Source organism: Acanthaster planci, linkage group LG02 (genome assembly GCF_054643075.1).
Source record: "Acanthaster planci isolate LZ-2023a linkage group LG02, COTS_SCS, whole genome shotgun sequence".
Lineage (NCBI taxonomy): Eukaryota > Metazoa > Echinodermata > Asteroidea > Valvatida > Acanthasteridae > Acanthaster > Acanthaster planci.
The window spans coordinates 26047252-26072580 of NC_141778.1; the positions used below are offsets into that span (position 1 = coordinate 26047252).

At 41.6% G+C, this 25329-nt stretch overlaps 1 protein-coding gene across 4 annotated transcripts in view; it reads right to left on the reverse strand.

The window, feature by feature from the left end:
- The window catches only part of LOC110975856 (FHF complex subunit HOOK-interacting protein 1B-like), a 34243-nt gene that overhangs the window by 6136 nt on the left and 2778 nt on the right, over positions 1 to 25329 (reverse strand). The window contains exons 3-13 of one of the 4 annotated variants that reach the window (XM_022228689.2): positions 24887 to 25299; positions 24092 to 24298; positions 22596 to 22754; positions 18117 to 18203; positions 14762 to 14785; positions 10265 to 10303; positions 5889 to 6056; positions 4448 to 4527; positions 1688 to 3474; positions 1021 to 1199; positions 124 to 319 (exon numbers count right to left, since the gene is read on the reverse strand). In XM_022228689.2, coding sequence (XP_022084381.2) covers positions 124 to 319; positions 1021 to 1199; positions 1688 to 3474; positions 4448 to 4527; positions 5889 to 6056; positions 10265 to 10303; positions 14762 to 14785; positions 18117 to 18203; positions 22596 to 22754; positions 24092 to 24298; positions 24887 to 25299 — 3339 coding nt within the window. The remainder of the gene's footprint in view (positions 1 to 123; positions 320 to 1020; positions 1200 to 1687; positions 3475 to 4447; positions 4528 to 5888; positions 6057 to 10264; positions 10304 to 14761; positions 14786 to 18116; positions 18204 to 22595; positions 22755 to 24091; positions 24299 to 24886; positions 25300 to 25329) is intronic. The other 3 variants (XM_022228690.2, XM_022228691.2, XM_022228692.2) reach the window with 3 other exon arrangements.

Sequence of the window (25329 nt, forward strand, 5' to 3'; positions counted from 1 at the left end):
CACTTTGAGCTGGATAACTTTGAGTAGAGCCCATGAAGTTGGAACAAGTTCAAATCTGAATCCAGTCAATTTCTGAATTCATCATGATATCAAAGGATGTAATTTTGAAGAAATCTATCTCACTTAGGGTTCTCAGTGAGCTAGTCCTCGATCTCCCCAACTTCCCTGGATCCACGATTTCACTAAGAGAGCGCCCCCTGTAGGCAGAGTCACCCTCCTCCCGTAGGAAGAGGTAATCCTTGGCTCGGACCAGGAGGCTCTTGAACTCGGGCACCCTGGCAGCGTAGGGGTCCAGCCTGTTCCTGATGTTCGTCAAAATCTGATGGGAAAGCATTAAAATCAAAGACAAATTTTTTTTTGGATATACTGCTCTTATGAACATGCCCCTGTATAGAATACTGAAGTCAACACATAACACACAATTGTGGGTGTAAAAGGCATTAGCTTGAGAACCAGCGAGTGAACCAACCCACGCAAAGGTACTCCATTTCCTGGTTCAATATTCTACAGCAATATATGTCAATTGTCCAAACATTATAATAATATAGGTATTTATAAAGCACCTTTAACATAGACCAAAGCGCTGTACATCATTACTACCCTTCACTGGGCCCATGAAACATTCCAAATACCATCTCAGCTCCCTGGGGAGTATACAGTTCGATGAAGCCAATATTCGGCGCAAAGCGGCTAGATCAACTACAATAACCATCGCTGCCCTCACAGGTACCCTATTACTCCTGGGTGGAGAGAGGCAATGAGATTATTTCACAGGACATATTTAATTCGCGCTGTTCAACTAGCCACTGTATTTTTGCATTGCATTGTGGGATACCTCCCTAGGTAACCGGCTCAGCGGGTCGGTTTCTTGGGCCAGAGCCCAAGTGAATGCAGAAGGCCAAGGGAGGGTCAAATCGAGCGCAGTCGCAGCTACCCAAGTAAGCGCGGGGAAGTAATCGAACACACTGAAGAGGACCCTATCTACAAAACGTGTGACTTGCAGATGCCCGGCTGCCTCACCTGGATGAGAGAGCGCACGCTGGGCTGGAACACCATGGAGGTATTGAGCAGGTAGGAGCGGAGCAGAGGTTGTGGGTAGTAGGCCAGCCGGGCGATGATGCCGGTCAGGAGGAGGTTGACATAGAAGGAGTTCTCCATCATGGTCTCTAGCCGTGCAAAGATGGCATCCATGAAGGGGCCTGCCATTCAGATGACAGCAAAATCAAGTTTGGTTCAGAAAATACCTGATGTTGATTAGTCTACAAATAACACATTTATGTGACACACTAAAACAAATTGAGACCGTCTAAACAATTCTGTTTTGCAGGACACATTTCACATAAACTGTACACTCGCATTTCAACTCATAGACATGAAACTCCAACAGCAGAAACAAAATTTAACGATGATCCCCTCAGGAATGTTTATGACCTATTTTAAAACAGATTCACCTGTTTTAGTCAGATTTCTGCTTCTAAACTGTGAAATTTCAGGATCAAATTTTGCTTTACATCAAACATGACTGAGCTGTCTAACATGACGCATGAACTATTTCAAAGGAAGGGTCCAAGAGCTTGGCAGGAAATGGCATGCAGCAGTGATGGAAAAAATTTGCGGAGCTGATCATGCTGCACAGCCCTCAACGGATCACGCACTGGACAATGTGAGTGGAGAAAAGAAATAATACCTGTTGTTGGTATGCCGATGGCTCTCCCAATGGGTGAGTACAGAGGCCTGGCCGAAGCTTCCTGCTTCAAAAGCTGCCTTGGTTTGGGGGACTGGGATGAGGATGCCCTTGGGGCTGAAGTGCCTGGTGCATTTGGACTTCGGTGAGTGTCACCAGCAGCAGAGTTGAACGCAGAAAAGTGATGTTCATTCAAGGAGCCACTGAGGGGTTCATCGGTGCCTGCTTCAGTGGTCTCAGATTCCAGTTGGCTGCGATTGGCACCGCTGCTAGAGTTGGCTTGCCGATTGGCCGGCGACGATGTTATATCTTTTGGGGCACTGAAACCGAGGGCATCTAGGATCTGACTGGCCTCGTTGACCACGCCCTCCCCACCCGCTGCCGAGTCTCCCTTGGGCCGGCCCCCTTTGGGGGAGAACTCAATGTCCGAGTCGAACTCCCAGAAGACGCAAGGCTCATCTCCCCCATCCTTCTCAGTTGACTCCTGGCCGGCCAGGCTGAATCGTGCCTCTCTCCTCTTGTCATCCGAGAGATTTTCGATGAAGCTGGCACTACTGGTGTCCTCACCAAGAGCTTGCAGCCAGTTGGCCACTTGTGACCCTTTCTGAGAGCTTTCAATATCACTTTTTGGGGCACCACCACCAACACTGTTACTCATTCCGATGTAGGTGTTAGAATCCAAGACAGGGGAATTGCTACCCGAGAAGGCACTATCGGATTCCTGAGAAGGTTTCGCACCGGGCCCCGCTAAGTTCAGATCCTTGGGCCTGGACTTGCCAGTACCAACTTTGCTCTCGGGTGTTGCGAGTTGGCTATTGCTCTCATTGTGGTCGGGCCTGACGGGAGAACCTGCCGTAAAATCCGTGGTTTCAGTTTGGGCAGGAAAGCCATTCTGCATGGGCTCCACTTTGGTCACATTTTCTAAGGACGGTTTGCGCTCAGCTGGGGAGGGAGACATTTCGCCTGATGGCATCTGGGCTTGTAGTGCCACCATCTCGTCCATGAATAAGTCTGTGACACTCACGTCTGACGTGTCTACCTTCTCGTTATCATTCCCAATTTCCAGTGAGAGAACCTCCTGGATTGTCGCGGTCAATTTGGGGTCCACACTTCGCACTCTCTCCCTGTTCCTTGGGAGCACTTCTGCCAGGGTGCATGCCTTGTACAAAGATGATCCCGGATTTGTATCCTCGTCAAACGAAGCAGAGCTGGGGATATTTGCTGCTGCATCAAATGCCGCAGAAGACCTAGCTTTCTCGTCAGCGGGGGACAAGCTGTCTGGGCTGAGAGTCGCTGGGGGAGGGTTGATGCCATCGTACGGCGCCGTCCAGTGCTGTGTGCCAAACGTGCATACCTGAATCCCTTCCTTTGCATCAAGCAAGTATTCCACCTGGCTTGTCTCAACATCCAACAGTGACAGGTCCATCGGCGGAAGGTTAGGGGCTGGATTCGGATGATGTTGCTGCTTGTGTATTGCCCCCTGTGCTCTGACATCTTTACGTCCACTCCCAGGGTTCCAACTATGAGTCCTGGTGTATGGAGGTTGCCTTGTGCTTGGCAATCTCAGAGTCACCTGTGGCCCAGTGTTTGGCGAGTCCCTGACCCCACTGGTCATTGTGTTTGCCACAGGGTCCTCTGTTTTTTGGCCAGAGGCGGCTGCATCTTTGGTATCAGACTTACAACAGGCCGGCCTGAGAGACAAGAACCTGTCGGCCCACTTGCTATGCAGGTCGATTTCTTTGATAGCTTTGCGTTGGCTGACCATAATGTGGTTGCATGGAACCAGGTACCTGCAATGATGCCATGAAAAAAGACGCAGGAATGCCAACAAGTGTGTTTCTCAGATATTCGAAAGTTATTTGAAAATTTGAAAGAAAGCTAGCTGAACTATGGTTAACCATAGCTCTCGTTCAAACTTACTCTAAAATATGCAGCTTTTTCTCATATGCTCAGTGATCTCATTAAAATAAACCAGGTGGTCTTCGTAAGTTACTTCTGCAGGACTAAGGAAGGTAGAACCCAACCTCTATTACTATCAGGGTTCGTACACTTGGCATAGCTCAAAATTCAAGGACTTTTCAAGGACTTTCAAGGACTGTACAAGCCCTGTACTATGCACTGGATTTTTATACCTCTTTGAACAGTGGGTTCTTGCACAGTGGTTGATTCTGCTGGATTCAGCCTAGCATATCAAGTACGTTTCATGTATATGTATTACAAACAGGGAAACTGACAGAAAGGGGATTTGAACCTGTGACCATTGGAACACAGTATCAGTCCTCCCCCAAACTGAGTTACCCAGCCCTCTGTTGATGGCTTCTCCAATACGGGCGATTCATAAGAGTGCGCCTCCAAGAGTTTGCAACGTGTTGGCCAATCACAACGCGCGAAATCTGTCGACCCTTTCCAAATGTGCATTGGGTCAACAAATTTTGTGCCCTGTGATTGGCCAACGCGTTGCAAACTCTTGGAGGCGCCCTATGATGAATTGCCTGTATTTGTCAATATCTTGTTCAAGGGGCACAAGTCAGAAGCCGTAAAAAACAGAACACCATATACTGTTGCCATGGATCCCACCCTTAGGACAGTCATGAATGCAAGCAACATTAGCAATGTTCCAATCCTGGGTAAGTGGGGATTCAGCGTATTAAACACACATCATTAGAGAAAACCATGTGAGGTAATTGACAAGATGTTTACACATTAATCATAAAAATGAGCAATGAATCACGATTTCAAGGGGATCATTTCTAAACCACTCACTTGAGGATAAGCTCCAACATGAAGTCTTCGCAGTTGAGATTGACGAGGGTGTTGAACAGTGACAAAGTCACTAGACATAACTATGTAAAACAAAGAAAAAAAAAACAGAAAAGAAATGTAATCCAGCATGTCACCGCAGCAGTTGACAATCAACCTCAGTGTATTCATATCATGTTTTCACAGCAGAAGCAAAAAGCCTTGCAGCATGCTGGCTAAAGCAGTTATACTTTTACCCCTTGTCTACTGGTAGCAGCTACTTCCCACAGACTTGTGCGTTACCCCCAGCCATAGTCAGTTGAGTTGGACATAGACTTAGTGCACATTATACAATACAATTGGGATTCTGCAAGGTCAAAAGTTATATCACAGTGGAACTGAAAATAAATTTTCCTGACTGTCTTGGTTGGCCATGAAAATTTTTTTTTAAAGAAAAAAACTTAAAAAGCACTGCCTGATGGGCAATTTCTTTTAAAAGTTTTATCGAGCGGAAAGAGCAGGCTCCTTGTCTCATACTACTAGATGATCGTTACCGTCAAGCCCAGGGCCCAATTTCACAGCTGCTAAGTACACCATTTTACGCTTAATGAGGCTCTGCATCTTTCAGGGAGACCGTGAACAGTAAGCACAGCAAAAGGCATGTTAACCTTGGAGGAAAGTTGCTTAACGTAGTGACAAAAGAGTGGAAATCTCTATTAAAGTGCAACACTGCCCTAGAACAGTGCTTACATTTAGGAAAATTGTATGCTTTGTTTAAGTACAACGTTTCGGCTAACTGTTAAGCAGCATCATGATGGCACAGCTTCACAGAAAAGTGTTGCTAACATAAGCACTATTTTACAATGTGGTTGTCCTTACGTTTGCGCACACATGGAAATTTCCACTGTTATATAAAGTTGTATAAAAGTAATTTTTCCTCCCAAGAAAAATGTCCCTTTTGCTGTGTTTACTGCTCGCCATCTCCTTGAAATAAACAGAGCCTCTATTAGTGTTTGTCATGCCCTTAGCAGTGCCATAAAATTAGGCCCTGGGTAAAATTTCGCTAAGCTGAAAATAATGCTTGAAAAATGGACAGGCTACTAAGCAAAAATTGGCCCGGAATGAGCGCACGGAAATGTACAATGCATGTCGTTTCCATTGGCAACCTGCTTTGGCGGTCAGCAAATTACAGCCTTTAGAAAGAAATGAGCCAGTCCAGCATTCAAACGTTCCATGCACCAAACAAAACATGGTTGCAAGTCATTAAAGAACATCAACAGATGCGTGTGAGGTCAGCCTAATCAGGATGGCTGTACGTTGACTTACGCACTGAATGTGTTTGTGCTGGCATGACGCCGAGTGGTTTGTTCTCAAATCACGTCTTTTTTTTTTTTTAGAATAATGATTTGGCTCATCGGTCTCTGCTTTAAAGAAAGTGAGAGACAAGCGATTTTGTTCCCATTACCCTGGAGTTGGAGCTGATCCTCGTCAGCAGGGAATCCAGCACCAAGCGCCCCTCGTGCTGCCCCATGCACAGGTAGTGCAGGAACGCCCGCATCAGCTGCGGGGCAGTGATGCTGGAGACGAAGAGGTTCACATAGGCCGTGGTGGCCACGATCTCATCTTGCGGGGCCTGTGAAGCAGAACACATGCCAGTAGGACAGCGTTTAACTTAAAACAGGGATGTACAATGTCGTTCGATCCATCACAAGTCCATTCCACAAGTAGACTTTCGAGTCCAGGTCAAGTCTGGTCACAAGTAACAGGACGGCCAATGACAAAGGAGTGCTTTCTCATCACAGTGCATTTGTACAGCCTGTGACTTGGCTTAAGAGTTGTGACTGGATGACTTGTTACAGACTTGCAGGGAGTAGAGAGAACTTGTGGTGGACTGGTCATTGGTTTAAAGGCAGGGAAAGAGGGCGGAGGTGCAACACACAACTGTGCAGTTCTCAATGCGAGAACTTAAAAAAAGGGGTGTCACAAAGAACGTTTAGGAAGATCCAACACTACATCCATGCAAATTATTTTGCAATCTACATGAATACTCGCTCAGCTATGACCTTCAAAATCAACATCCGCAGTTGTGGACAAATTGAAGTGAGGACTATTTGTCGACCATGGGTTAACTTTGCCCGGTGCCCAGAATACACTTTGTGCATTGGTTAGCAGGGAAAATCAACAAGTGATGAACTGGACAAATAGTCTCCGCTCCAACTAAGTTGACAGAGCATTAAAGAGAACATTTACAACTGACTTAGGACAACAAAACTGTTTCAGTGCACAAGACAGAAACTTGAAGCTATGCAGGCACTCTCTAGAGCCATCTACATGTACTACTGTTTGCTTAAATACAGCAACTGAAGGAATGCAAAACCAAATTAGTTTAACCAAACCTCCTTTGCCACTTTTACAACATGTAAGATTGGGGACTACGGAGGATAGGGCAACAACTATCCCTGATCTTCCTCAATCCATACAGTGCAAGGAAGCAACGGAAACCTTTTGTGCTTAACCCTTCACGGCAAACAGTTAATAGAATCTACACGCTGTAATCCTAAAGAATCCTGTAAAGTGGAGTAGATTTGGAAGGATATGGGTGGCTAGAGAAAATGATACTGAATTTCTTCCTAATGTTGTTCTGGCGTTTGACTTCTCTCAATGCTACGAGAGCCAGGGGAGGAAGAGAGAATCCTCTCCCAGTTCCAAGAAGATAAAACTAAGGGTTGATGCATTTTTTTTTAGCTTTTCACTACTATTCAAAATATTGTTAAAATGATGAATCTCAGAAAGACACTGCGCTGATTACTTTACTTGAGGTACTACACAGGGTCCCAACACAGCCCTCAAATTCTACATGTATTTTGTTTTAGAGGTGAAAATGTCTTTTCACTCAAGGTGCCATCATGCAAAAGCTACATGAACAACTACATTACATGACCAAGAAATACTCCCTTCACACTGCAACGTTGCAGCATGTGAACACGATGCATGGAAGCAGCAAGTGCTCCACTTTCTAACCGGTCCAGAAAAATGACAAACCTCTTGTCAACAATTCGGCATGGAGGCTGGTCTCTTTTTAGTGGGCTGTGCAAGAGCGCCCAAGCAAAACAAAATATTTAGAACTTATTTCCCTTGGCATTTTTTTAGTCTACATGTACATGTACATATAGGGACCTTCCTAAATCTCCCCAAATCTTCCATCATGTACATTTACATGTTGGACCACTGCCTGATATTCCTTGCCAATGAACTTTTAAAAGGTCATGAACAGGATTTTCCAAAACTTGGCTTAGTTCCAATTTCAGGCGTCATCTCTGACTGTGCTGCTACACAAATTAGATGGATACAGTCCAATTTTCAGATTGACAACAAGCAGTCTGAAGTTCTAGTAGCCAAATATGACTTATTATTGAACAACTTGAAAATCAGGGGTTTAATAACCACAAGAGCTGCACAGCCATGGCCAAATATTTGACCAATGATATAGCATTTCCATTTTTGATCCAGGAAAATACTCCAAACTTCAAGCTGAGGACTGGAGTGGTTAGGGTCAAGAGATCAACTATCCTTCCCCCAACCAATACTTGACTCTTGCAAACAAGATTGCATCATCAGTATTGATGTAACCAAAAGCCACACCAATAACAAATTAATATATCAGTAAAAATGATCCAGTCAGCAATCCGTAACACAGTGCAAGAATCCATATATACATGTAGAATTGCAACAAAAACATGCAAAAGTAACACAAACTTTCTTAAATGAAACCGAAACAGTACAGATTTAAAGTACAGAGTAAATTGGAAAGACACATTTGACAGGATTAGGTAATAAACTTGTGCATAAATGAACATCCAATAAAATATTCTAGCTGATTAAGATGGAGTTAGTGGTCAAATCACCAGAAGGAAAATCAAACAAAAAAAATTACAAAATGCAAGACACTGATAAAGACACATTAAAGGGACTCTATCAGATCATGGTTTCACTTCATGGACCTGGTAAGTCAATTTTCCTCATGACATAAACATATGCTAAGCAGAAAACTGGGGTCAGCCGACAAACCGCCATGAGATGTATAAACTCATTTGACCAATCCCAGCTCCTCTCTACTAAGCAGTATGTTCTTGCTTACCAGCTCCATGAAACTGGGCTAGTGCTGTTAATAAGACCACTACTGTTTCAGAAGACCAAGAATGCAATATTGCCTATACAACCATTGTATCCGAGTCCAAAAGACAGGTGACTGCATGCTATCTACCTGCTTACTTGTAAGCTATCTTTCTGTGATCATAGGTCAATGGTGCTGGTTTTTGTTTACCTGACTGAAAGAAGTACATGTACATGTACAGTACATGTACCAACTCCAAACTAATACGTTGAAAATTGTCAGCAAGTGTGATAGCATTTACAGTGGCATCCATCACCATCACACTGAGAAATCTTCATATGACTTTTTTGACATTGAAATCGGACTCCTCATACAGTTCCCCCTCCCCTCCCTGGAACAAATTATAATTTCATGCCAAACTTCTCTCAGATCAAACAAAAGCGACTGAAATTTTTTGGGGGGGAAAGTCATTTTCTGTTCCCTGGATTCTTCATTTGATATGGAAGGGATTTTGTAAACAAGAAAAAAAAATCAAACTCCGATTCTGTACAGTGTCTATTCTGGGAATTGATTACTTTTCCAGAAATTTCTATGCATGCCCATTAGGCATCTGATGACTTTTCCAATATTTCCTATTCTGCGTACAGGGACACAGTTTCAATGACATGTACTTTCACCTTGCGTAAAAAAAACCAGAAAACCTCTCTGGAATGTACTTCCAACTTGCGGAAAAAACACAGAAAAACTCTTTGGAATAGAACTGCCTATTGAGACTACAAGTCCTGTATTTTAGCTCAAAACTCTCAGTGAAATGGGAAATGATTTTGAGTTATCAAATAGAACAGGGCTGATTTATGAGCTTATGAAAGAGAAGACAATTTCTTTTTCACTGAGTTTCTGCTCTGAATGGATATTCCAAAACGATGAAAAAGTCTGAATTTCAGCCAGCTTTTTTTCCCCACGGGTGATGATTTCTCTTTCAGTATTTCAATACTTCTTCCATACTCTAAACACAATAAAGATTGCATTTTTGTACAAAATACACCATCAAAACCAAAAGAGATAACATACCTCTCGGCCCATTTTCATCTGATTTTGTAAGAACCCAAAATACAATGAAAAGGCCTCGTTAAACTGGTTAAACAACATGTATTTCTTATTAGTCTATGTGTTGGTCCGGGGCCATTAAGGGAGGAATCAGAATTCTCCTCCAACAAATGGTGCTGATAGAAACACGCCAAAGGAGTGCATAACTATCAAGATCAGTCTAGGTTAATTCCAGAAATTAGGGGTCCAAAAGTGTAACATTTTTGTGTCCCTGTTTCATCTGACCATTGATATTTGACATGGAAATATCACCAGAATTGATTTCAAACTATACTACTATTTGTTTAGCAGGTAATTTGCATTAATTGATCTTTCTTGGAAAATAGAAAATGTATTCTGAACTTACAAAATCATCTGTCACATGTGACAGGGATATGAAAACAAAGGGACCCCTCCTTTCTGGAATTACCCTCTAAGCATAACTGAACAAAACAAAACAAAAAACATTGAACATAAATTAGCATAAATACACCATATTTAAAACAAAAGCATGCTAACACCCATGCTGTCCCAATGTAAAACCATGCAGCTACATGTAGATCAGATGAATTTAAGGCTTCCATCAGCTGGACTACGAGGCAGAAATGAACAAATTAAATGGAGGTGGAGAATAAACCTACCGGATTGTCTACGTCAATTGTCTCACCATCGGACGAGAACTATGAATGAAATTGGAATGAAGGAAAGGAATAAAGCAGGAGGGGAAAAAAAAGAGAAAAACAACGGGAATGAAATGAGACAGAAAAATGAACAATGCTGTGTGGCTGACTGGTGATGGCACTTCATTACATCCCTCACCAATTCTTGCTTTGCTACACAGCAACAAACTACAAGTGCATGCAGGCACAGACAAATCCAAGGAGACGCCATTCCAGCGGGGCCATCGCACTCAAGCACGCCTTAACGTGAGTACGTGCACACTCTGGCAAGTCACGACACCCTGTTGGTCGAAGAGGGATGTAACAAACATGTACACAGTACCACCTACATGTACGTGCAAACAGGATGGCCCCACAGTAATTGCTTCTTATTCTTTTATACCTGAGTTGTCTACATCATCAATTCACAGTCCCAAAACACATGTACGTTCCTCACTTCATATTTTATTCGAGAACCTTCCTGACTCCTCCAAAGTCCACCACTGTACAGGAAACCCAACAGTTTCTTTGAACTCACAAACATTCAAGGAGTGTCATCAAGCCCCATGCACTGTGGCTGTGACTGGGCTCAACCTTCCTTGTTCCTAGAAAAGCCCTCCAAACCTCATGGTGGATTTTGAAGGATCGAAGAGAATCAGGGTCAAAGGTTGAACATTAACAACAAATATACTTTCCACTTCCAGTGCAATTTGGACTCGGCACAAACCCTGACCGATAATTCACTGAGAAATAACATGTACAGTACATCGTGCCATTGGTTTTCCCTTCAGCCATTTTGAGAAATTTGCCGACAGATGTGGCATATTGTCCCACTAATGACTGGCAGTTTTGCCCAGATTTGTATGGCAGGGTACTTCAAACAGTAACCTTTAACAGAGCTGTGGCAGGGGAACTTTCTTGTTAATTAATGAGACGGATGTTAACATGAATTGTGTGTGTACTGGCTGCAGTGTGCTGTGTTTATTGCAATACAACATGTAATTTTCAACATGAAACGGTTGGAAAAACAACAACAACAACAACAACAACAACAACAACAACAAAAAACCCAAAATAAAAACAACAGATTTCACTCTTTCCTTCCAAATATTTTCCAGGTTGTGCGTGTTGGGGGGACGAGGAGAGGAGGGGTTCTGTCTATTCATTGTGATGGAATACCAAGCTCAAGTGCAAATGTACCAGAACCTCCTGAAATGTCAGGTGATAACATTAAATCCAGAAAAGTAAAGAAAATTGTACAAAAGCTTTTTAAAAACAATAAAACAAATGACAAGAAACATAAAAATGACGATTGCTGTCGTAAAGCCTGAAGCTACGAGTACATGTACATGCATCTTACTTCAACAAATTTGACACTGATGATGAACTTTCCAAAGGGGCCAAATTACACTACTATGCTGGACAAGTTCAATTTACAAATAAAGCTGCTTGGTTTGTGCTGGTTATGATCAGCGTGACAATATGTGATGTGATGCAGACATGAACACAATATAAAGAACCTTGGAGGGCAAAAAAACCTAATGTACATGAATGTGGTGATGATGGCGGTACATGTGTGTGTATTCACATGTAGGCCAGACAAGGCATTGTACATTTTCGTAAAAGGGTCGGTGCAAGAAGGTTTTGGGTAACAAGTAAGGCTTTGCTGGTTTATACCAGACAAGTGACCTTTTATTCTTGGTACAATGCATGGGGTAACCCCTGAAGTGGCACACTTTGATATTCTTTCTTTAACGCCTTGCCCGAGATTTGTTCAAATGCTTCACATTAGGGAGCCGAAGCCCAATTTTGTGCCCACTTTCTGAAAATCTCCTTTTTGGAAGACACCGAGGCAGAAGGCCACATAATTTTCATTTGAAGTTTGATGATAAAAAGTACCAATGCCTAACCTAAACGAGTTTAAATAAATCCTGCAAAGAAAGATGGGAAGACTTGGCACTAAAAGTCCGGGAAAAAAGTCAATGTGTGCCACTCTAGACTTTCACAGAGTTTCCAACTTTTATCCCGACACTGCATGAGGCAAAGCCCTCTATACGATGTAGTGGTAGAATGTGGGACTTTGGAAACCAAATGGGTGGAGCTCAAGCTGCGGGCTCGTTATTCAAATCATGGAGGAAGGAATAGATGATCAAACATACAATCCAAAAAATACAACTACACGTCGTCACTTAATCTTGTTAGCTTGAGAAATCAGCAAGGGGAGAGAGGGGGACAGGGGAGGTGTCAAAAATACTAGATAGAGACTAGTTTTGGCTACGTGTGCTTTGGCGCGACCAAATCGAGCAGCCATCAAAAGGTCGAAGGCAAAAAGAGCGACAAAAGCACAAAGAAAAACCAATCACGCAATCTACATGAGTCATGTCGAGGAACATGCAGGGAACAATAAAATAACAATGCCAGTGCACAAAACTCCACACGAGCTCAGCAATACTGAAAGCACCACTGGTCACTGCAGGCAGACACTGCGTAATTCATGGGGGGGGAAGCAAGAGAATAACCACACCAAACAAACCCTTAACCCTGACATATTCAAATGCCACAAGCGGATACAGACATTAAAATCAAAGGGGAAATTTCATTTGTGCAGCCATGCAGCCTACTCAGCGAGACCAAACAATCCTGTCACAAATTATCCAATGTCAGGATGCAGCGGTTGATAAATGCTTCATTTGAGTAATGCTTCGGCTGTGCTGCACAGGGCAACACTGTACTTTCAAACATGGCATTTTCCTGCCGATAGGCATTTAGCTTTGGACATTCATAATCCTTACAAAGTAATGGGGTGTGGATATGTTGTGTACTTCGGTTATATGAAATATAATTTCATATAACAGTTCATGTATGCTATTTTTCATTCTGGCGGTCCACAAATGACCCCTTTTCAATGAAAAAAAAATAAATGGAAACAAGAGCTGTATAACAAGATAAGAACGGAACTGCACCAATTTTTTGCTATGAATAATGCAAGGCTGAAACCGATTCAATTGCTTCCACACAAGCACAGCCTACCAGCAAATTTATTCTCAGCGAAATATTCATACATGTGCATAGGTATGTCCTCCATCAGGTGCTGCAGTGTGCATGCAGTTATCTATAACTTGCAGCAACTGTTACTGTTGACTTGTGCGAGGGATTTATCACTGCGCACAAGTCTTTTTGTAATAGCGACTTCTTTTTCTTTATGTGAGGAAACTACAAAATAAAATGGAAATTATTTTGCTCAAGGTTGGTCATAATAAATCAGTGTTTCTAATCTTGTTTTTATGTAACTAGCAAAGTTTGAAAGAGAGAAAAAAGCACGACCAAAACTGCCCTGTCACATGTACAAAACACCATGAATACAGAAGCTTAACTTGGTACAGAAATTTTGGAGTCAAAGTTTTTCCACTGCATGGAATTAATCAACTGACATGGATTGCAGATTTCAGCATGGGATAAGCATATTTTGACTTATTCCCAATCAGGTGGATATTTGTTTCCCAGAAATACATTTATCTAATTTAAACCCTTTGATGATCGGACTGAACTTCAATATTTTGTAAACTACTTCAACAGTGTACACATTAATACCCTGATCTGCGGCTGAACTAGTTGAGTTTCAATCACTTTTTGCTGTGGGGTGCTACTTTATCAACTGTGGTAAACCACAATTCAAAGGAAGGAAATAACAGTTCTCCACGACTACATGTATATGTGCATGTTCGTGCCATGGAAATCGGTTTAAGTTGAGAAGGGACTCTCCCAAACTGGAAATTTTCAGGCTAGGAGTCCAAAAGAAAAGATAACAGATCGGATATGTTCAAGTTCATATTTTAATTGGTATCTTTGTCAAGGGACACACGTGACTTCTTTTCCCTCTTTGTGAGCTTGCCGGCTGCACCATGAAGAAACGGAGAGTACAGACTTAGTGCACACAGCTTCCTGGTGCAATCAAGTTATACATTCGTGTCCTTGAGCATGTACACATGTACATATACATGTACGAGTTTGTCTGCCCTGTACAGGTACACATGTACTGGTACATGGTCTCGGCAAATACTCTCTTTGTAAATGTATGGAAATGTGCTGGCCTTACTAATTGGTGAAAGTAAATGGACATCACACAAAAGTCATGGGGATGGGGAGGCACTTTTTTGGGCTGCTCCGTCCTTTCTGACTGTATTGGAGGGCACACGGGGAAATCACACAAAGCGACACGCACAGTTACAAACAACCACGAAAATACTTGGATCACTACAGCAAGAAAAATTGGCAAACACATGTGCTTCCAGCTTTGGTGAGCGACAACTAACATTCTGTGCTTCCAGCTTTGTTGAGCGACAACTAAAACTCGGTGATCATTGCACAAATACGCACTATTGTCGGACCAATGTGTAGGCAACAAAGTGGTTGATGATAAAAAAAAAATTTGATAAAGAAACGGAAAAACTGCAACGAGTGAAATTAAAATCAACTTACAAAATATGTGTTGAATGCTGTTAGCTGCCGTTTCAAAAAAAATGAAATAATCATAGAATTATTGCAATTACAATACATGGGTCTGTTATATAATCCCAAAACAATTCTGAATTGGCAACTACAAGAGACTGGCCTTCAAATAAGGTCATGTGATCAAAAGAAAAAAGATAACCTTAATCCTTAAGGATGTTTATAAACAAAAACTTTCAAGTTTTTTTTGGGGGGGGTGGCTTGATGGGAAAAGCAATTACACACGTAAACTGAAAGGACTTTCTGAACTTGTGGAAACTCATTTGAACAGGAAAAAGTCCAACCACTGGAAAACGGCATGTCACATTTTCAACAGGGAGCCAGCATCAATGAACTATTGCCAGTCTGCTACGACAAGAAATCTTCACATCTGAATCAGCAATTACCACACAGGTAGTGGTTGAGCGGTTCAGACATTCACAGCAGCGACCAGGATGTTGTGGGTTCAAGCTTTCTAATAATTCACTAATATACCAAAAGCACCAAGCAGAAGCGTGCAGCGCTAGTGAAGGGTAAACCTGTGTTGTCATATTCTTGCATTCACGTTTGTTCACAAAACAAAAGTGGAGAAATTCAACACTCTGGAGCGTTAAGAACAGAAGAAAAAAATACAATGTTGCACTTAGACCTCGGACAAGCCCAGAAATGTGTATGTCCTGACTCAGCTGGGCACAAATTTTCTGGCATGGCCATTCCTTGACAATGAGTCCTCTGGCCAAGTCTGCTTAAACACCAAAGACTTGCTGACAGGGTTCCCACTGAAATCTGGAGATCAGATTCATGTGAGTTTTCCAGGACATTCCAGGACTAAAATTTGAAGAGGTTTTGGTATCCTAAACCTGGAAGACTGACAAACCCACTACTGCAGGCTGAAAAGGATACAGCCTGCCCAAAACTGTAATCATCCCATCAAAAGAGGCCCATCAAAATAACCCTGCGTAATTCCACAAATTCGGGGTCCATTTTTCTTCATGTCCCCGTCACATCTAACATGTGATTTTGTGAGTTCAGCACACATTTTCTAATTTTCAAGAGTGATGAATTAATGCAAATTACCTGCTTAACAAATTGTAATAGTTTGAAATTCCAGTGATATTTCCATGCTAACTAACAAGGGTCAGAGGTAACACAGACACAAAAATGCCACACTTTTGGACCCCTAATTTCTGGAATTAACCATCTCCCATCTCTGACAACAGGGTTCCAAGACACCCTATTTTTTCCCCCTACTCTCCATGACTCTTTTTCTTTTGTTTTTAATTCCCAGGACAACTTTTTTCAAGGTTTGTTCCCCAGGAAACCGGTGCTAAGCAATCTGCTTAACAAATACATTTGTAAGCAGGTTGCCTGTCTAAATTCCAACTAACAATCAGTTCCTAGACACTGGTTCTCTGCAGACAACTGCTTTGCACATAAAGGGTGTACAATCCCAATTCATGGAAAATTCTCTGCTAGGCCAAGGAGCTTCTTAAAAAGTACCCGTGCAAATTCTGCTGAAAGAGGGGTCTGTGCGGGCCAAGAAATTGTGGGATTGTGTAAGTATGGTCTAGGATCATATCTGCAGATTCAGGGGCACCCATCTAGGGGCAAGACAGACAAAATGTGATTGAAAATTTGTCAGAAGAGCCTGAGAAAAGTGAGGGATGTCATTTGAAAAGTGGCTGCTGGGAAGACTTGGGAACATTCACTTTTTGGGAGATGAGTTTGTTTTAGTAGATAATTGAAAAATTCATTGCTTAACCTACATGTACTAAAATTTGAAAATCAAATGAGATCTGAAGGACCAAACAACATATTGTTTTTTGTTTGAGAGGCCTCAGGGACTTCAGCTGCCTGCCATGGGGCTCCAAACTTTGTTGGTTGTACACTTAATGGAGCTTGAATTAGTTCAGTGCACCCATAAATTTACTAAGCGATATCACCTACTTAGGACAGAGCAACCCACAATGTAAGTGGGCCACACTAAGTATTGAGTCTGGTATCCCGACTGACATCCACCAGTAAACCACTTAAATACACACTGATTTTTTTTTTTTCAGTTTCTTGAACTCCCACGGGATATCAGGGCTGCTCTGCATTTGGCTAATAGATTGATGCGCGGCCAGGAGTCCGATTACATGCACCACAAAGCAACACAGAAGATAGTGATAAAGATCTCTGTGACAGCTGTTAGAAAGATCACATCTTTAAGGTCAGAAATATCTGTTCCTGACCTTTCAAAACATTTCAGTCTCTCCACAGGGTTAAGAGATCTGGCACCAAAAATAGACAACGCCTGCAGTGAGATATCAGCAGGATTTGGGCACCTCAAACACAGGCAGAAATGCATGTACATGTATGCACGTAGGAACATTACTGCAGGTCATGCATCTTCTAAGAAAACATGCTACACACTTTGATAACAATCGCATTTTAAGGTCTAGCCCTTTCAAATGAAAGTGATATCCAAAGGAAACAAATTGTGCACGGATGAGAACTGAAACAAGGGGATGACCAGGAAAAATGTAATACAAAGAACTTAACACTTTCGTTCATGCATGTAACTACACACGTAGGCAATGTTCAATTCATTTTTCAAGTCTAAATAAGATATAAGAGCTACGTATTACCAAAAACGTGAAAGGAAAAGATGGGTGATGAAAGTACAAGTACATGTATGAATATATAGCACGGTTTTGCAAATGGTTGTAAATTTTGCATGAACACTCAATTAGCATACAGGCCTTGACAAGTGATGCCACAGATCCCTTTTATTTATCCTGAATATGAAATTTTCCATTATCAGTCAAAAACTGAAAATTTTTCTTCTGTCCATTTCTGACAGTAGAACGGAACAAAGCGTGGTCACAAAAAAACACTGTTTTTACTAGTTTTCATTTAACTTCATAGTCAGCATGCTGAGCAAAACTGTGTTAGCGCACGTACAATAATACTACATATGCACAAGATTTATAACCATCCCGGGAGAACACTGGCAATACAGACAGTAATTCAACGGTTCCCTGCACTGCATGTGTACAGAGTAGTTAATGCCAAAATGCTAAAAGCACTCAATGAAAATGTGCTGCACACTATTAACATGACTGGCTCCCTTCTTCCCTTTGTGCATCAAAGGCATACAAGACAGACGCAAAAACAATTTATAAAGAAAAAAAAAATTTCCTCAGCCAACAAGGACGGACAAATAAATGAACCCAACAGTTAACAAATTATTCATAAATACTCGGAGGTGGCAATGCTGTAAAACCCTGGATAAATTCCTTTCGATTAAAACCTGTGACTAGTGCAATGACAAAATGAAATGAAATTTCATTTGCTGATTTACCTGATGCAGAGCAGGACCAATGACGGGTACCAGGAACCCGTCGTGAAAGTACTGCACAAGCTGTGTGCTGACGAGCGGATGTGCCACCTGATGCGAAAATTGAAGAAGAAAAAAAGTGAAACAATGTGTGTTATCAACTGACACCTGATGCCCTCAGGAAAAAAAAATGTGTCAGAAATTACAAGCAAGTGGCTGAACAGTATCAGACCACTAATTTTTCCAAGCCACCGCATTGTGTAAACAAGCAGCTTTGTCAAGTACTCTGGAAATAGGATGTCCATGTATAAAATTACATAAACTCACAGAGAGGATGCAACACTGTGGGTATCTCTTTAAATCTGTTGCTGGATCACCACGTTAGAGAAAACCCCACATTTTCAGCTTGGTAATTCTCAGGATTCTGACGGGCAAGTGTGATGCGCATCATAAGGCCTCGCCTCACAGCCTATGCATCAGCTTTAATTTATGTTATCATTTTTGGCTACAAAATCATGCCAACGTGTAACTCAATTGTTGCATGGATTGGGGAAATAGTGCTCTCTGTTTTTGAATGATTTCTGCAGGTAGGGGATAAAAAATCTGCCTGCTTTGTGGGTCCCTCCCGACTTCAAACTCTTTTTACAGTACAATGTCAAACACTCTTGTCATCTCTTTAAGACATGTGAGTCATTCTATAAATTTGGGACCCAATTTTTCCCGTCTTTGTCTGGCGTGCAATTTTTTTAATGCTTAGAACTCAGTCTTTAATTCACAAGACTGAATTAAGTACTGCTCATTACCTGCCAAACAAATAAAAATGGTTTGAAATCAATATCAGTGATGTACATGTATACATGGAACTTGTCAAATTACGCAGGTCAGGTGTAACAGGAACAGTAAAACGTCACACGTCAAACCCCAAATTCATAAAATGACCCATGTGCTTGCATGGTTAGTCTAAAGAAATTGTAAATTTGAAAAAGATTAACACATCACAACTCCCCCTCCAAAAAAGTCACCATACAAATTTGCCAGCTGCAGTTGGACAAGTAAATCAAAGCAGAGAGAGGGTCTTATGTTGCTAATTCTTTGAATATCATCCTGGTATGGCCAAACCATAACAACTCACTCAGCATCAACAACAATTTGCATCTATTCCAAAGGGAAACGGAAACCAGTTTTTCCCTCCACACATTCAATTCAACGCACGTAATTTCAAATTACTCAATTTGCACAGATGGAAAATACAACATTTTTAACCAATTTAAACACTGCTGGAATACAATACATTTTCGGCATCGTAACACATATAGCAAGAAGAAAATCGTTCAGTTCAGCAAGATATTTGTTTGCTTACATGTATACAATGCTTACATGTATAGAATATGCCATGACATTTCCCCAGGACAAAAATAACACTGTTACCTTTCATGTACAAAACTGAATAACAGAATGTATACTGTATAAACCATAAAGCTTATCACAGGATTGTCTGAACGATTTGGCAAAATAAGCACACATACAAGAGCAACAAACTACATCTAACTGTGGATATTTTAAAAAAAGCTACGACTGACTGGAATTCAAATAAGTTCCAGACTCGCACTCATCTAAGTTTCAAGGGAAGAAAGTACACTGTACATGTAGATGTGCATGTAATTCATCACACATGCTGAGGAAATAAAAATGAAACCGAATCAATCAGAAACACTATCAGAAAATGATACATGTGGAGTTGGGTTGTTCAGAATAATACATGTTGTTATCACAACGATGTTGGGGTGCGTTATTATTTTAATACATGGATAAATGATCTAGAGTGTGCGTAAAAACATTGTGTCGTGTTTTAGCTACTGTCTGGTCAGTGGTCAATAGAGATCACTTGTGCAGCATGTGAAAATACATGTAACCGTTCACCACTTTCCTGATCCTGTGCGCTCGTGTGAATCTATCTGGAAAGCCAACAATGTCATCACCTGATTCAGGTTGTTTATCGTATTTCTGTTCATACAAATAAGGTACATAAAGTACATAAAAATAATGACCAAAAAATACAACATGACAGAATGAATGGGGGTGCTGTCCAGAGAAGGTCTAGCCTTCTGTATGTGATTCACTCAAAACTGATGTTGACAAATCACAGAGTGTCATATACGGTCACATGATCTTTTTGTAGGAAAATGAGCGGTCCAATAAGCCATTTGCCAGTTAAACTTGAAGAAAATCTGGTACACTATGTTATCTGATTGCACATAAACTTAACAATTTGAATTCCTTTGACTAAAGATTGTTGCTATACCTCGTGATTCGAGGCAAGCTCTTGCATAGCGACCACCATCTCTGAAATGGACTGGTTCCTTTGTGCCCTTTTTAATCCATTGAGAACAGTGTATTGTTACAAGGCGTCTCTTACATGTAGGTAAATAAGCAAAATCTTGCCCGGAATCACGAGGTATAGCAACAATGTTTTTAGTCTGGAGAATTCAAATTGTTATCGTATGCTCATGTGAATTGAAAGAACTCAGTGTACTAGATTTCATTCAAATTTAACTTGCAAATGGCTTATTGTAGTAAAGAAGAAAAAATCAAGATAAACAAAAACAATTACTGCCTCGCCGACTGAAGACACGAATAACAATTGAGTTTCGTACAAACAAAATTTGCATACTGTAGTTTGACAAGTAGAATTCCTTGAGATGCTTCACAAAAACACTTCTAGAACAATTAACATCATCTCTTATGCTTTTAGGTAAAGAATGAATAATTTTTGGCAGAGTACATACACATACATGAGGCCGGTACAAGGTTTACATTTCTCTGTATAACAATTTTAGAAGGATAAGTTAGGATTGTTCATGACAAAATGAAGGAGGAACAGCCAAGGAAACCATCAAAAACCACCTTAAGTGAATTTTCACATTTAATTTAAGAAAAGTTTTCTGTCCAAGTTCTCTTCACTACATGTACAAAAAAAGGAAGGTACACAGCGAGCACTGCACAGAGACAAATAATTCAATCCCCTTGGCTTGATACTTTTGAAGGCATTAAAAAAAAGAAAAAGCAAGTTTGTTTTATTCCATTTATGACTCTAGAAGTTGTCCCCGGACCCCGGACAGCTGGTGCAGTCAGTCAGATTCAATAGTTTGTCACTTCAGCGATCACTCCCCTGAAACTTAAGTCCTATCCGCGGAATCACTGTTCCTTTCATTTTCTGAGGTAACCTTTAAGACTCAGACAACTGTTGTTTTTAGAGACGTATTTTGTGGGTTCTTTTTGTGGAGTTTTTATATGAATTTGTTAAAAGTACAAATCCCAAAAAAATAGGATTGAATAACTGTGTGATGTATGGGCCTTCTTCAAACTTTAAAACCCTAACCTACCTAACTAGCAGATTGGATTATGAGAGATATTAGGCATATCATTGATCCTCAACAGTGTGGCAACATGAAAACTACATTATCATTACATCACACATTATCTCATAGATACATGTATGCTTGATGTAATACAGGAAGCAATATTGATAAAGGTGGTGTCTCTGTCAATTTGTGTATATTTGATTTTAGCAAGGCCTTTGACCATATTAACCACACTAAAGTAGCTAAAAAAACTCATTGAGTTTGGGGTTGATCCGGCAATTCTTCTAACTGTTCCTAATTTTCTTGTTGATCAAGCTTGAAATTCATTCATTGCATGTACATCGGTGTAGGAAACAATTGGTCTTAAAGCTCGCAAAATGCTTACTTGTATCTGACAGGCAATGCCACCTCTTGCCACCTCAGCGTAACTTATCATATTTCTCACAACATACTCTCAGGAATTCATGTCAATTTGAACAGTTGAAAATAAGGACCTGTAGATACAAACCTTCGCCAATTGCGTAAATGATTCGCTTATTAAATTAATTTAATCTTGTTTTTAACAGCTTATATTTTTGTATCGTGGTTTTTTATTGTCCTATAAATTTTATTTTATGTAAACCAAAGTGTATTAGTCTTTGGACTTCTTATTTGGTGGTGTTTTAAAAAGGATATTTAAAGAATTGAATTGAATGGAATCCTCCAAAGTCCTCCAATTAGTTGTGTAAGAATTTGAAGGACTGAAGCTGTATGGCAGAAATGTGTGCGCGATTTTGGAGAATGCATCATGTTGAGGTCTCGGGCCTAACCTAGTGTTGTTTACTGTTCAGGCCTAGATTGTCCTCATGGCTCGATGATATCATTCACACTGCCGGAACATTTGAGGAGGAATTGATTTTGAGGGACTAAGGCAGTGGTCATCCCTCCATGGAGAACATTCAAGGGATAATTTTGGATATGTAGGATGAGGTTGCATCCAATTTTTAACGGGAAGGGATTGGAAGATTTCGCAAGGATGCAAATTGCATTCTTAATCTTATAAAAAGGCTTTGGGTTAACAGTTCACAATACAGAATGCATTCACCAAAAACCCTTCATCTCTTTTAAGTCAGGAAAACTTAGCAACAGCTTAGTCACTCACCTGGACCACTGCGTTGCAGAAATCCAGGGAGTGCAGGAACATGCAGAGATCTGGCATGACCGTCCAGTCTTCCCGGGTCAGGCAGTGCCAGTGGTCCACCTTGATGTCCAGCTTGCGAGGCAGGCGCGAGTACAGCGCCCCAAGACCTGTCGCTAAAACCTAAGCAAAGGGGTAAAAAAATCAAATCCGTGGAATGTCGCAAGATGAAATAATGACAAAGAGCTCTCCAAATTATTCCCCAGGACTCTTTTGCTTTGGAAAATGTAAAAGCTGTCTACTTTCTTTTACCCGAAAAATGCATTGATGGGGATACATATGTCTCATGCACAGTCTTACTGCCGTCACAATTGCACTGTAGTTTTTTTAAGAATTCAAGGGTGAGCCTTCTGAACTAGTCACCTGATATCATGGGTCAAAAAAGCTTCCTATATTGTGGCATCTGAAAACAGGGTAGGATGGTTGGAACCTTAAATGTTTTTCCTCATCCCCTTATTTGAACTTATTTTTAACGATTCATCGCGCAGCTAAGTGTAGACTGATTAAAAATAATGACAGCATGGGGTGTCAGTGGCATTTCTAATGAAATGAACAATACTTGAAAGGGTACCGGTTGCATGCACAAACACATCAGTTGAACCTTTCTAAGCTACATTCAAATAAAAATATAAATATTTTTTTCTTCATGTCCAATTTAACATTCTCTCCATATTTCCCTCCAAAAAATGCACCGTCAAAATAGGGTGAGTAGAGAAACAGGAAGCATATATGTGACTAATTTTTTTTGGAGATGGGCTGGCTTTGTGTATGGCCTGACGATAATAATCTGACTGCATGATGTATATGTACTTGCACAGCTGTTATTATCAGGGGAACAGGATGCCTCAAAGTACCAGCTTCCTTTTAAGGGACAATGTACAGTATATTAAGATGTGCCTAGCTAATGACACTAATTTCAAATCATCACAATTGGAAAAACTCCTTGCTCTACTGAGGTAAAACTGTGCAGGTAGTATTTTATTTTCTTGGCATTGATGAAAAGCCTTCACAAATAATATCAAACACGTCTGTTCTTGCACGGATTAAGTGGGGGGGATCTGCATAGCCCCCCAAGAGTTTGTAGAGTAACGTTTTGTGCATAATTTGCTCCTACCATTCTCGTGATGAGAGCATGATGCCAGAAAACCTTAAAACGGACGGTGCACAAAAGTGCCAATTTATGAATGGAGGTAAGAAATGCTAATGTTTCTAATTACAGGATGTTTTCCATGATTGAGATGAAACTTTTTGTAGATGCATTGAAACCGAGGATGCGTCTAGGTTCGTGCTAAGTTTCAGTGAAATCCATCCCTGCATGACTGGAATCGAACAGGGGACAAGATGTGCTCTTCCCCCTGCTAGGAAAAAGTAAACAAAAAGGGCGGTCTTTTTGAGAATTAGCTCTACTGATTTCTGAGCCCTTTGTTCAATGCATGGCCCGCTCGTCCCGGCAGACTTACCGGACAGAGATTGGTGCTCTCGGTGATGTACCGGGCGATGTTGTCCCCCTGGCTGGAGACAGAGATGCAGAGCAGGAGGGCGTCCCGGGCCGTCTGACCCACCTTGCCGTCCCGGTGAAGGAAGGGGATGAGGAGGGAGAAGAGCAGGAACTTGGCAGGCCCCTGGCTGGGGCTGGCATGGAACAGATACTCCAGAAGCATCGGGTCCTGACAACAAAATGGTATTCCGTATGTCACCATAGAGTCATGGAAAGTTTTTAACTGGTCCCTGGTAAGCCCTAAAGAGTGTATCAATTTTTTTCAATTGATTAATCATTCTCTTTTTCATTTCAATTTCGAAAAATTTAACTGCCAACTTTTCTTTCATAATTTGGACGTAAGATACTTGTTTGAAGTTACCACAAGAAGGAAGCGAGTGTTCCGTTGTAAGATTTCTCGGAGAAGCATGGAACCGGCGGCCAGGTTTTGCAATTGAAAAGCCAGGCTGCGCTCAGGCAAATCAGGGGTCTTTGGGCTTTTTAAAAGTCGCAATGTTTGTGTGTAGAATGAAGAGTGATACATGACGAAGATTCAGGAATAAGGAAGATTCAGCGAAAGTACTGTGGATTTTCTTTTACTGAACTAGCATCAGTGGTTCACAGCATTTCATGGGCAATTTTGAAGGGTTTTCCTTGTATATGGTTTGAAAAATTTGGAGACATTTCTGAATCTTGAACAAGATCACAATCCATTTCAAAACAGCTGGTTAGGGGCTTGCCCAAGCCTAAATGTATCTTGCAAAAGAATGAAACCTACCTTTGACAAGGAGACGCACAGCTGGTGCAGCAGCAGGACCAGATGCAGTTCCACCCGCTCCGAGCAGCGCTCCGAGCACTCCAGCAGCAGGCACAGTAGCGGGTTGAGCAGCTCGTTGTGCATCAGCACCGCCTGCTTGGCCTGGGCCAGCATCATCTCGTAGATGCGCAGCACTTCCCGCTTCATGTCCTCGGCGTGCTCGCCGCCGCAGGCCAGACCCCAGGCCACCAGCCGCTGCATGACCCGCTCGGCGATGGTCAGCTCCAGCATGGGCCCCATGGTGCCCTCGGCCGGCTGCGTCTCCTCCACCAGCAGGTACATCATCTGGGTGGCGTAGTTGGCCACCGCCTGGATGTCGTCGAAGGTGGCCTTGGAGCGGGGGAAACTGCTGGCGTTCTGTTTGACGATTATTCCTAAGACAGAAACCAAGTCATTCGTAAACA